At 36.1% G+C, this 12,934-nt stretch overlaps 1 protein-coding gene across 1 annotated transcript in view; it reads left to right on the top strand.

The window, feature by feature from the left end:
- VWA8 (von Willebrand factor A domain containing 8) overlaps window positions 1-12,934 on the top strand; it is a 187,576-nt gene that overhangs the window by 74,176 nt on the left and 100,466 nt on the right. The window contains exons 20-21 of the mRNA XM_035322136.1: window positions 697-768; window positions 11,971-12,047. Coding sequence (XP_035178027.1) covers window positions 697-768; window positions 11,971-12,047 — 149 coding nt within the window. The remainder of the gene's footprint in view (window positions 1-696; window positions 769-11,970; window positions 12,048-12,934) is intronic.

Here is a 12,934-nt window from a genome sequence, read left to right as displayed (position 1 = left end):
TTTTATAATGCTGGATGTGTGTAAAATACATGTTGTACTTTGACTTCCGTTAGGCAATCTAACTTAGAAGTTATAAGAAACATAATAAACACCTTTGGAATTGAGCTTGTATTTTTCTGTCCTTATTTTCCTTGAAACTAAAACTTAATTATAACAGGAATGTTTGTTTGTTATTAAGCTAGACCTGGTGTTGAACTTAAAAAAAAAAAAAAAAAAAAAAGTGTGTAATTTACATATTCATATCCGTTCCCTTTTAATTCCCTGTTTGGTTTCTATACAGTTCTACCAGGATATATTTTACATACTACCTGTACACTTGCTGGAAAATCGTCATATGTGTGTAAATGAAAGTTCTTCTCTGGGTGACAAACATTCACCTAGGCTGAAAAGAAAATGTATTTGGAATGATTACAGAGAATGACAAAGTTAGGGAAGTCAAACACCCAGAATCGATCACAGCGAAGGAAATGCAGAAGTAGAGTTGGTTTTTGTTTCATTGTTTTAGTCACTTGATAGATTGCCACTGCTATTACTGGCTGAGAGACACTGGCTATGTAGTAAGTAGTGGTTAGTATAACTTTAAGAAAAAAAATGGCCCCAAATCTTGAAAGTTCTTGTTTACTATTATTATTAGTGAATATATAAACTTTTGAAAGTATAAAAACAGGAGTAAAAATCATGTTTTTGTTTCTCTAGCACATGATGGTAATGGAAGATATGCTAAAAGACTTTCTGCTGGGAGAGCATCTTCTTTTAGTTGGTAATCAGGTGAGTTAAACATTTCTTACAATGCGTGGAATAAACTCATTATTTAATAATGAAATTAAATCTCTGTTTTGTTTCATTCAAATTGCTTCCATTGGTACTATCGAGGTAATTTACCCATTATTGACCCACTTAATCTATTAATGTCCATCAGTTTTATGAGCACGTATTGGTGGAAAATGCAAATGCCTTAAGTGTTTTTTGTGTGTGTGGTTTTTTCGTTGTTTGTTTGTTTTTACATTGCTGTCAGAATAGAAAGACAAAATATTAATGGCTATGTGTAACATCATTACTATTAAAGCTTTGGTCAATTGCTTTGGCTATTTTTCATGGCTGTGTAGGAAACCTCTCCTTTAAAATTTCCAGTGAGGATAAGAGATGTACAAATAAATATTATTCAAATTTTATGTATTGAATTCAAAATACTAGTTTTCTCTGAGGTGATACAGATTTACTTTCTTCTTTGGCAAATATCTTTGTTGATGGAGACTGTATTGTTGAGATCATGTAGCCTGACATTCTTTCAGTTGGTCACTGCTGCTTTGTGACATCTTCAAAGAGTATAGTCTCTCCAAAATTAGGTATGGTCAGATGTTCTCTTACTGGGTATGTTTGAAAGTGTTTGTTCTTCAGAACCATCTTAAACTATCAGTGGAACCGTCAGGTGACTTAAACTGAATTACTTGCTTTGCCAGTTAGCTCTAAAAAAGGGTTTTCGTTATTATTTCTGTATGTCTAAAGTGTTCAGGAAAGTGATTTCCCAAGGTACCAGCTTAATTTTTCTTCCCCTCATAAAACAGTCTTCTCCCTTTGGTTTAGCTTTCCCATAGCATGGTTACAGTAATTTTCTAGCAGATGTTTCTCTTTATGTTTTGCAATAGCCTTTGGAAAAAGTCTAACCCAAAACACTAATGGTCTAACCTACACAGTAAGGAATGTAAAATGGTAATTGTTGTTAAAGAGCATCTATTAAAATTACAGCATATGTTTATGTGCAGTCTTATTTATTTAGAGTCCTTGTTAAGAGCTTGTATTTAAGATTTTGTACTTCAAACCTCTGTAGACTTTTGCTGCATGATGCCAGGTTCTCTCAAAAGGTGTCATATTATTGGTAAATGAAATATATATTTCATGAATTAAAAAACCAACATATTGAACAACAATCTGTTTTTCCTATTCCATTATTAGTGCCATCTGCCAAGTTGTTAATGAAAATGTTTTATATAGTACAGATTGCCTGCAGGACCTGCTGTCCTCGCTGACAATGTTCACAGTCCCAAGGTGCCCAAGCAAGAAGTCTTGGGGACAGCAGCCAGGGTGAGCCAGATGCCCAAGGATGCCAGGCAGGTCTGCAGTGACGAGGCAGGTCTGAGGTCAAGTCAGCAGGTCTGGGCTGGGGACAGCAAGGTTCAGGGCCAGGCACAGCAGCACCAGAGCATAAGTCAGGAAGGAACTGAGGAAGAGCTTGAGTGTAAATGCAGCTCCTAAACAATGTGGAGAAAGGGGATCTCAGTAAGTTTACTTGGGGCTTGCTCAGCAGTTATCAGAGCTGACCTTCAACACAGACAGCTAAAACCCTAGGTGGGACATGGAAGAGCTTGCAGAGCCTGGTGGTACGCTCAGGCCCCTGACACATGCTTCATGTGTTTTACCAGTTTGACAAAAATATTGAAGACTACATGAGTAAGATTTTTGTTTTTAAGGTATTTTTCCAGCAGAGGTATACTCATCTTTAATAATTTACTCTGTGCTGTATTTTCTTAAAGCTTATGAAACTTGTACTGGAGACAGTGTTAAAAGATTTAACCAGGTGGAAGGTTTGGAACATACTGCTTTGATTTTAGACATCCGCTCAGTTCTGCCATTGAAATTGATTGGTTTGCTGTGATTTGTCCTTGGCAGATCTGTAATACTTACGAGTTTTACTTTTTAATTGCTAACATACTTTCTGAGTACATCCAGGTTTATTCTTTGCTAATTTGTTCCACTGTTTCTCTGTGTGACTAAGTTAGGCCAACTGACCTTTTTTTTTTTTTTTTTTTCTTTTAAATACTGTTTTTAAGTTTGAGCACTCTATTTGCCATTTCACAGTCTTTTGGGACCACACCAATCATCCTTGATTTTTCAGATGTTTACTAACCATTTAGAAATTGACAGGGTAATTCCTTAAGTATATTACTGAAAATTTTTACAGCATGTGATGAATCCTGTACAAGTACTGCAAAAGCAACTATATGTTTTCATGTTAAGTGCACATGCATCTTCCCATTGAAGATAATACAGTTGTTATCCTTTTTTTGTAAATCATGTGATTAAAAAAAAAAATCTTTTGCTGTTCAGTTACTTTAACAGTTTAGTCTGTAATTAGAAGGTAGAATTTAATTACCATGTGCTCGATACGTAATTCAGCGTGTACCTGTGGTTTTGCATTTGGAAGGAAGAAATACTGTTTTTGTGTGGAGATGCAAAATGCTGGTTTGAGTTCCTTTCTGTTATACTTCTTGCTGGTGAATGAGTAAATCATGGAAAATCAGTGTAAATAACTGACAATTCAAATATTCTGAACCTAGGTCTTTCAAAATACATGACTAATATCCCTTTGAATGCCTGTGTCATTTCCTAGTTGTCATGTACCTTAGAACATAATTTGGTCCATCAAAATTATGACTACATAAGTGACTATCTCCTTTCAATTGCTAATGATTGTGCAAGGCTTGATGTATAGTCTTCCTTTAAAGGCTGGATTTGGTTTTCCTCTTTTACCGCCTTGATTTTAATAGCACATATGGGCACACTGTTTCTGTTAGCTTTAGTCCACCTTCTTGATTTCAGAGTTTGTAATTGCAGTCTCTTATGTGTAGTATTATCATTTTTTCAGTTGCGAGCTGGCTGGAGAGAGTCCTTTTAACAGGCTTGTTTTCAGGATTTAAACTTTGAAGATTAGTATTTGAAATTCAGTAAGTCAAAACTAAATGATCTTGGTGGATGTTACAGAAGTAACATCCATGTTCTTAATGAAGCCAAGGAGATGTTGAAGACAAGCGTTGGGTGCTAACAAGTCATTAGGCATTTAACCTCACAAATAAACTACTTTATTCATATGTAGTCCTTGTTGCTTATGTGGCCCAGGATTTTGCAGCATAGATGTATTATGTGAAAATATGGCTTTGTCTAAATGTTTGCTTGCAATGTTTGTTGATTTATTTGGGTTGCTAACTGGAATGTGCTTCAGTTTGATATATAAGCAAACAGGTTTCTTTGCTTCCTCAGGAAAAGCAGTGGATAGATAGGTTTTTCAGCTGTTAAGTAGTTTTTAATGCCAGCATTTTAAATACGGTTTCTGATATTACATCCAGAAAGTGCCTGAAGTCTGAGTGTGAATGAGGCCATCCATAGTTTCTCAAAGCAACCATAAAGCGGCTTCTTCCTTGGCTGCGAGCAAGCAGCTATTTATTGCTCTCAAAGCAATAGGCAGACAACCACAAGAATCCTGTTTAGTAGAGGTTACTTATTTCCAACTTTGCAACGACTGTGTGTCATTACCATATAGCTCTTACATCATTCCCTGAGCTTCATGGGACTGAATTATATTTACCAAGGAAAACTTTCAGGCTCTTTTCTTGTGATTTTTTTTTTTCTGATGGACATTGTACAGATTGTGGATGGGCTACTTTTTCTTGTTAAATTTCCTTAAATTATGCTAATAAATAAAATTTGTTTATATGGGAAAACTTGTAAAATAGCAGTGGCAAAACCATTCTTTTTGGTCCTACAATTTTAAATTTTACATAAAAGATGTAAAAGAGAAGTGTTACAAAATTCTTGCATTTGAAAGTTGCCTCAAGAGAGGTGTTGGATGACCTTTATTGGTCATAGGTGAAGTCTTGGCAAACATCAGCTGTCTTTGAAGAGACCAAACAAAATATTCATAGTTATGAGGGATTTCTGGCTGTCTGGGGAGAGAAGGCTCCATGGCCTTGTCACTTCTGAAGTATTTAGTATAGTTTCAGTACACTGAAGTACTGAAACACTTATCCTCGTTTTAAACAAAATGGAATTATTTTATTTGACCTCAGTCTTTTGCTGTAATTTATAGTATGAGCTGTTCAGATAGCTGATCTCATAAATTGAACAGGTTCTGCTGTAGCAATGAATCCTGAATATATCTGCTTTCACAGTTAGCATTAAAGAAGCAACTCATAAAAAATTGTGTTCATTTTGTCCTTTAGAGTTCCTCTGTTTTTATACACTGTATGCATATAGTATAAGTATAAATATTTTTAAATGAATGAATGATGTAAACAAAGACCCAGGTGTGCTGCCATGCCTTGAGAACTATATGTAATCCCTGGCCACATCTTCATTAAAGTTTCATTAACCCTCATCCATTCCATCATGGGTCTTTTAAATAATATGCTCCTTTTTTGAATTGTTCGATAGAATCATTTAGTTTGAAACAGACCTCCAAGATCGTCAAGTCTAACTGTTAACCTCGCACTGCCAAGTCTACCACTAGGCCGTGTGTGTCCTTGAGCACCACACCTACATGTATTCTGCATACCTCCAGGGATGGTGACTCAACCACTTCCCTGGGCAGCCTGTGCCAATGCCTCACACCCCATGTGCAGGCAATATTCTTAGGTGTGTCTTAAGCAGTTTATGCCCCTCTTTTTGACTGTACCCTGCCAGCTTTGACACAGAGTGCTTTGTCTTGTGTTGTAGACCTTGTACCATTTTCAAAGTGTAAACCAAAGCAAGGAAAAGTAAGCATTACTGCACATATTGTATAGACATTACCGAAACTGAAGAACTTTCTTTTTGTCAGTTTTCCTGAAGAATGGACAGAGGAAATGAAATGAGCCTCATGAGCCTGAGGACAGCCTCAGTATTCATCAGGACCATTCCCTGAATGTCATCTTCTGCTTGCTCTTCTCTTTCCACGGTTGCCAGTTGCTCTTTTGTTTTGTAGTTTTCATCAGCAACCGTTACTATTTTTAAGTGTTTGGTACTGGCTAGTCTCTCCTTGAACAATAATAAGATCTTTTTTCCCCTCTCCTGAATAATTATTACAAAGACATAAGATAAAGCACCCCAACATCTATTATTCTAGCTTTCATATTGGTTATGTGCTCTTTTCAACAAGAAACACCAAGTTGCTAATAAGAATAATCAGATAAGCTGTAAGTTACCGATTAAATTACTTCTGAATACAGAAAGCATCTAAATCATGCACTTCTTCATTTGGTGGTGTGGAAATCTAGATTTTGACTTTGTGTTTTTACTGTTCAAAATTGCTTCCCTCTTTTCTCTCCTGTTTAAGGAAAGCACTTCACAAGTCTAATTAGACAATGTACATGTAAGGGGAAGTGAGAAAAGAATATGAAGTAGAATAAGAATGAAGGATTCTATGAAGGTGCTAAATATTGCTGTATATAATTAGAAAGAAGACCATGACAAAATCTCTGGCAGTGCTTAGTAAAAATGTTAAAGTGAGCCTACAGCAAGTAGACTGTCACAAATATGTTAAAAGAATTTAGAAATGTAATGGCCTGTTGGCACTTAACTCTTTTATCAGGGAGATAAATCAACATGTAATTGCATCCTTTCTTCAGCCTTTCTTTAAATGAGATATCAATTTCACTAAACTCATGGACTACTACTGAGAATTTATTTTATTCTTGAAGAATTTAGTAAGAGAAACAATTGTATCTTTCTTAAAGATATTTAAAACAATGTGCTAGAATGGATCTTTTTTTTCTAGGGTAATATTCTTCTTATATCTTTGTGAAATTTAATTAAATAGATAGTGAGAGTGTACTAATATCTGTCACAAGCAAAACTAGAAATACCAAATGTTTAGTATCTCAACTCCTCCAGAAATAGTGTAAAGGACTTTGTTTTCCTGCTTCCACTTGTAAAAATGGACAGCTTCCTCTGCAAGGCAAGAATATACTAACCTAAACCAACTTTTTTATTATTATTACCATTATGAGCATAAAGAAATTGAGCTATAAATGAGCGAAATCAGGCAAACTATTATGGTATTTTTTTCTTAAGGAATTCTGTGTGGCGGTTGTGGAAAAATTGGGAAATATTTGTCTCATTTGCTACAGTTGTAACCGCATTTGCACATTTGAGAATATGCATGTTCATTAAATGTCTGCTTATATTATTGCTTTCTGCCTTTGCAGGCTATATTGAAGGATCAGAACAGAAAAATGAACAAATAATTGGTTTTCTTTGGGAGGTGTCTTCCCACAAATTCTTTTTATTTTATTTTATTTTTGTATCTTTCTCTGCACTGAACTTCAAGCTGTCCTGCCTCACTGGAAATGTAAAGATGACATTTTGCCTAGTAGTGCACTGTGCTGAATATTGTGCTTAAATGCAGAAAAAAAAAAAAAAAAAAAAAAAAAAAAAAAACAGGATATCTACAAGCTTGTCTGGACTTGTAGTCAGGGATATATCCAAAACAATCAATTTATGACTTCTTGAAAATTAAGTTTATTTGCTCTTCTTGTGAAATTTTATTTTTTAATCTTATTTTTTTTGCTTGCCTCAGATGATAAATTAATAATAAAATAATGAAAGCCTCAACAACAGAACACTCATGCAATGCACTGTTGTGACCAGTATAAAGATCATAGCTAGGGCAATACTTAGATCACTACTGATTTATTTGTATTAGTTCCAAGCAGGAATTGATAAGCTTAATAATACTAGGAGCATTTCAGGGAGTTGTATAGGGTGCTACTTGTTGTTCTGGTGATACCATTTTTTATTTTTAAATCAGGACTGTAGTTGTGATTTTACATCCTTGGGTGTAAAAAATAGCAGTCACTATCAAAACGCATGCACTCTTGCAAATGTTTCGTTGGCACATACAGGCAAGTTACAAGCACAGAAGATGGTAAGATGGTAAGATGGTAAGATGGTTCAGTGCCAGATCAAGTGTTAGAAACCATTCATTAGCAAAAATGTCCTCATTTTCTTTGTTTTCTTTGTTTAGGAAAATGAAGAAAACGTTTCTGTCTAAATGATGCAATCAATGTAAATATTTTTATGATGTCAAAAACTTAGAACTTTGTCATGAGGATTCTGTATATTGTATATTAAAATTTAATAAGAGATTGTCCTTCTCCCCTCTTAATACAATTTTAAAATTAATTATAAACATTCTTTTATAAGGCCAAAATGAAAAAGTGACAAACTGATTTTCCCACCAGTTTTAAAAACTTGTTTCATTTTTCAGTAATGAAACAGGTGCTCTGCTGAAGGTGACTTAAGCTATGTGGGATGACTCTGTGCTGAAATGGAAAAGGTGCAATTGCCGTGCCTCAGCTGAAGGACAGCACCGACGAGCACAACATGCTAACCTCTTTAACTGCTTCACTGTGCCCTGAAAATCATTTGAAAGAAAACGAGGCTATATTTTTAGATTCTTTCTTTCTAAGAGGCAAACTTTTAATTTCAAAAGCTTGGTCCCAGTTTTCTTGGACCATAATTTTATGGAGTTAAGTTGGATTGTGCAGGGGAGAAATTTGTCCCACTACTGTAATAGCTGCATCCTGAATTGCAAAACACCTCCAGGGACCTGTAAAAACCTTGTTTATACTTGAAATGGCAGTTTCTGCTAGAAGATTAAGTCATTTTATCCTTGGTAACAAGTGTTTACAATGTCAGTTAAGAGAATTTTTAACTAAGGGATTATTTTGCCTTCTAATTACATAGTGTCCTTCTTGTTATTCATTAGTGCAGATATTTACTTCCCATTTTCCTATTTCAGTTGTCTCGTGTGTCTGACAGAATAAAAATTGTCTGATACTTGCCTTCTGAAATATTTTTATTCACTTGAGCTGAAACACCAACACAGATGTTATTTTTCCTCTAATTAGCATATGCTTGTATTTCTGATAAATGAAGTAACTGCAATAGTACATCTATAAATAACACACAAAGTGTTAATGGCAAACTGGTTTGTTCTCTGAGCGTCACGTTAGGCTGCAGGAATTGCAGATGATGTGAGATGACATTCTGAATCCAGTCTGAGTTCAAGTGAGTATTTTAGTGTGCACACAGGACATATGTAGTTCGTATTCTTTCTGTTTAAATAGCTGACTGCAAGCTACGTGGGTGGCTGTAAGATACAGCTTGATCCTTGGCACTGGGTATAGATTGAAAAGAGAGGAGGGCGATTTTTTTGCCATTGTGGTGGTTTCTTATTTCTGGGATGCCTTTAACTTATTTCAGAAGTTGGGTTTTTTTCTAAAGTCGGTTAGCATTTTCCACATTTCATGTTCGTCTGAAGAAGACTACCAGACATATTCTTTACGCCAGGAGGATCCATTGAGTACATAATAAAATTAGTTTTCTTGGCCTCACGTTAATGAGTATTACTAAAGGAAGGAACTCATCTGAGCTCTATTTTGCAGTTTTTTAGTGGTATAGAAGACCCCTCTAAATGGCTTTGGTCTCTCCTCCTTACTTTCTAATACATCATGCCTTCTCAATGCAATACCAGAGACAGAGAGAAGTGGGAACTTGTCATGAAGTAAGAATGTGGAGGAACAGAATAAAAGAGCTTTGACTTGAACTTTACTCCAGCTACTGGTGCCAACCAAGAATTTTCTGTGGTACACCACAACCTCTATGAAGGCACATAATGTACTCTCTGAAGTAGTTCAGTCTAGAAGTTGGGCAATGCTAATGTGTTTATAATAGCTAAAATCTGGTGGGAATGCCTTTTGGCCTTTGGATACTACATGCATGTTTTAAAAACGTACCACATTCTGAAATCAAGTTAGCCTTAAAATGAAATAAAAGCAGGTGTGCAGGGAATCTGGTGAGATGCACAAACACAAATGAGAAAAGGGTGAGGTGTGGTGATGGCACAACTCCCATCAACTTCACTGTGTTACTTGGGTAATAGTGCTCTCTGCCTTCTTCCATGGTAGTTCTCCAGCATGCTGGTGTCTTCCAAGCCACCATGCTAGTGTCTTCCTTACCTTCAAAGGCAAGGTGTGTTCTTGCTAATATTCTTGGTGATAACAGCCTGGACAGAAATACACAAAACCAGCCATTCAGTCCTTTATCTATTGTAAAAGGAGAGAGGGGGGAAAAAATGTGTTATTTTGTAGCTGGGAAAATACTCTTTACAAACATCATTTTAAGAATCTGCCATAAACGTACATTAACCGTTTGTTTGATTTTAACTCTGTTTTACATTAATTGAGATATTTCTTCAGCTTTGTACTTGCCATAGCCGGCTAGAGTTTCCTTCTGCAGGGAAAAGAATGTGCAGACCACTAGGGATTCGTACAGAAAACTCCATGTGGGCATCTGCCCAGGTTTTTTTTAGCTCTCCTAGGAAAAGAAAAGGAAGCTGCTTTCAGCATGGATATTTGTGCTTGACATTCAAAGTTTTCCCATTTTTTCACCCATTTATGATTTTAAGTATCTGACTGCAAGTAGTAGCAAATAAATGGGAATAAAATTGTGCATTTGCACTACCAGAGGATTCTTGTCCTATTTCTGGTTTCTTTCAATGCTTCTGATCTAGTTCTTGAAGTTGCATGTTTTCCCCCAAACAGATATGTTCGGATTCTAGAAAAGTCACCCTGTTTCAAAGCAGTGGAGAATTGTGTTTCCAGTTTTCAGAAATGTCAGGTGGTGATAGATATTAGATGTGTTGTAGCTTCCTATTACAACTGTGTATAAAGCCGTAGGTTCTTCGGAAGGACCAGATGGAGGAAGGCTTGTGAGAAGGCGTGTGGCAGAACGCTAACTTGACTTAGCTTTCCCGTGTTCAGGTTGAGTCTACAGTAGGATCTAGGTAGTTCTATTTTTGTCATCTCTGCTGTAATTTTTTTCCTCTGCTCTTACGGTGAGAACTTTCCTTCCGTGATTTCAACTTCCACACGTGTGTGATTCTCCATTCTCATGAATGTAGTCATATGAGAGACTGTGGTCCCCTTCTGAGAAGCTTAAACAGTTTGCAATTCTGCAGCTGTCAATTACCATCTTTCAGCTAGAACTTAGTTATAAATGTCATAACTTGCAGTTATGAATGCTCCTATTCTGTTTCAATGCCAAGTGAAACAGATTAGCTGGTCTCAAGTTGGTTTAATCTAATCTCTTTAATCTTTCTGTGGGCTATATTTATCTGCTTTGCTTTACACTGTTATGGACTGATGATGCATTCATGCAGTCAGAGTGTGAATCTCAGAAGAGGGATGGTATCTTCTCAATCTGCTTTTGGCTGGGTTACAATTGAACTTTTCTTTCTACTCATTTATCTTTTTCCATTTTTCCCTTGGCAATCTTCACTTTCTTGCAGGAGAGAGAAAAATTTTTGAAGTGAAGCTCCTTACTGCAGTTTAGTACACGTCAAGGGACATATGACCTGGATTCCCTTAGGATGAGACTGAGCTAGAACATGTTCTCCGCGGCACACCTAATGCCTTCCATCTGTTAATTTCTTCCTTGTAACCAGGCTAGGCATGGGCTGAAGTACCAGCTCCTGAAACAGCTGTACAGGACATGGTGGGGTATTAGCAACATCTGGTTCACTCCAGAAACTCACCATCATTGTTCTGCACAGCTTGCTAATGCAGACATACTGCAGTAGCAGTGTTAGAGATCAGTTCATCTCCACCCCAATTCTGAATCTGATAGCCTTTTTTACTAGCTCCCAGTGGAATGGAATTAACAGGTATTACCAAGGTAATATCTAACTCCATATGACAGCTACAGGATGTTTCCTATGACCATCAAAAAGTGTATTTTCAACTGGAGTGCAAGCCAGCTTGCTAGCATTCAGAGCCTTGTGATACCTTTGTGAAATGAAGGGGCTGTAAACAAACAGAGGTAGTTAAACGGACGCATAAGCATGAGTGATAACTCTAGAGACACAGTCCTATTTCTGATTTCTCCTAGTAAGACAGATAAGGGTTTTGTAAACACATACAAATGTAAAATAAAATTGCATTCAGAGTTCTTTGATGTGAACTGAAATTATATTTGCCTATAAAGAAGTCTGGAGAATCTCTGAACAGTTTTGGAAAGTTTCCTTTTTCTTTTTTTGTAGCTGTTGAATGTATCTTTATAACTTAATAACTCTTCTTTATAACTTCAGTAACTCTTAAATCAACTTTTATCACTCTTAAATGTGTAATTATGTCTTCATATTATATTTATTTGCTACAGGGTGTTGGGAAAAACAAGATTGTTGACAGATTCCTTCACCTTTTAAACAGGCCCAGAGAGTATTTACAGCTGCATAGGTAAGACTGAGTTACATTTTCATACTTTTGTGTTCGTAGTCTGATTTCCCGTGTTTTAAAACTCGTGTTTCTGAAGTTTATTTTGGTCTTATTGTTTGAACCAATTCCCTATTATGTTAGGCAGCACACAAATAGACCACAGAAATGTATCCTTTTCATTGGTAGAGGTGTTAAGCTGACAGGTTGAGAAAGGGTTACAAAAATCCAGTGGAATCACTTTAGCTAACATAATAGGAAGGAAAACAGAGCTTACTTATGTCAAACCATGCTCAAGAAGAGAGTAGTATTATGCTGTCATTTCTGGGGAGATTTCCCATGGCATGTGTGAGGAGAAAATTTTCAAAGGCACTTGTTTGAATATATCATTCATGAGATAAGAAATACTCTAAATTATAAAAGTCCTTTGTTTCCTTCCTTCGGCACTGCTGCTCAGCATATTTATTTCTCTAATATCCATAAACACGTTGAGATTAGAAAATTCTATTTTTTTTCATATGCAAGCTAACAAAAGGACTTCAAAACAAGAAACCAATTGAAAACAATTCAAAAGCTGAAATAAACAACAGATAGTGGTGTGCAGTGCTTTTAATACTGATTTATCTGTCTGCTATTTATGACATGAACTGTGTGTGGATCAGTAAATTGAAAGAAAGAATGAATTGGTATAGAAGAATCATTTTCGGTTGAACTGCATCCTTTCCCATCTTCATTCCTGATCTTTACCTTCCCCACTTAACGTCCAAGCTTCATCACCTTGTCTTTTTCTATAATCACTGCTTTTTTAAATAGTGCTAATAAAAACTTACATCTTTGGTATTTTGCCCTTCAACAGCACAGGCCTTTTAACACTTTCTCTCTCACTTTCTCCCCAGCTTTTTGTCTTCAAA

Source organism: Oxyura jamaicensis, chromosome 1 (genome assembly GCF_011077185.1).
Source record: "Oxyura jamaicensis isolate SHBP4307 breed ruddy duck chromosome 1, BPBGC_Ojam_1.0, whole genome shotgun sequence".
NCBI classification, from domain to species: Eukaryota; Metazoa; Chordata; class Aves; order Anseriformes; family Anatidae; genus Oxyura; species Oxyura jamaicensis.
The sequence above is the reverse complement of the archived record's forward strand: the minus strand, read 5'-3'. Positions and strand labels throughout refer to the sequence as shown.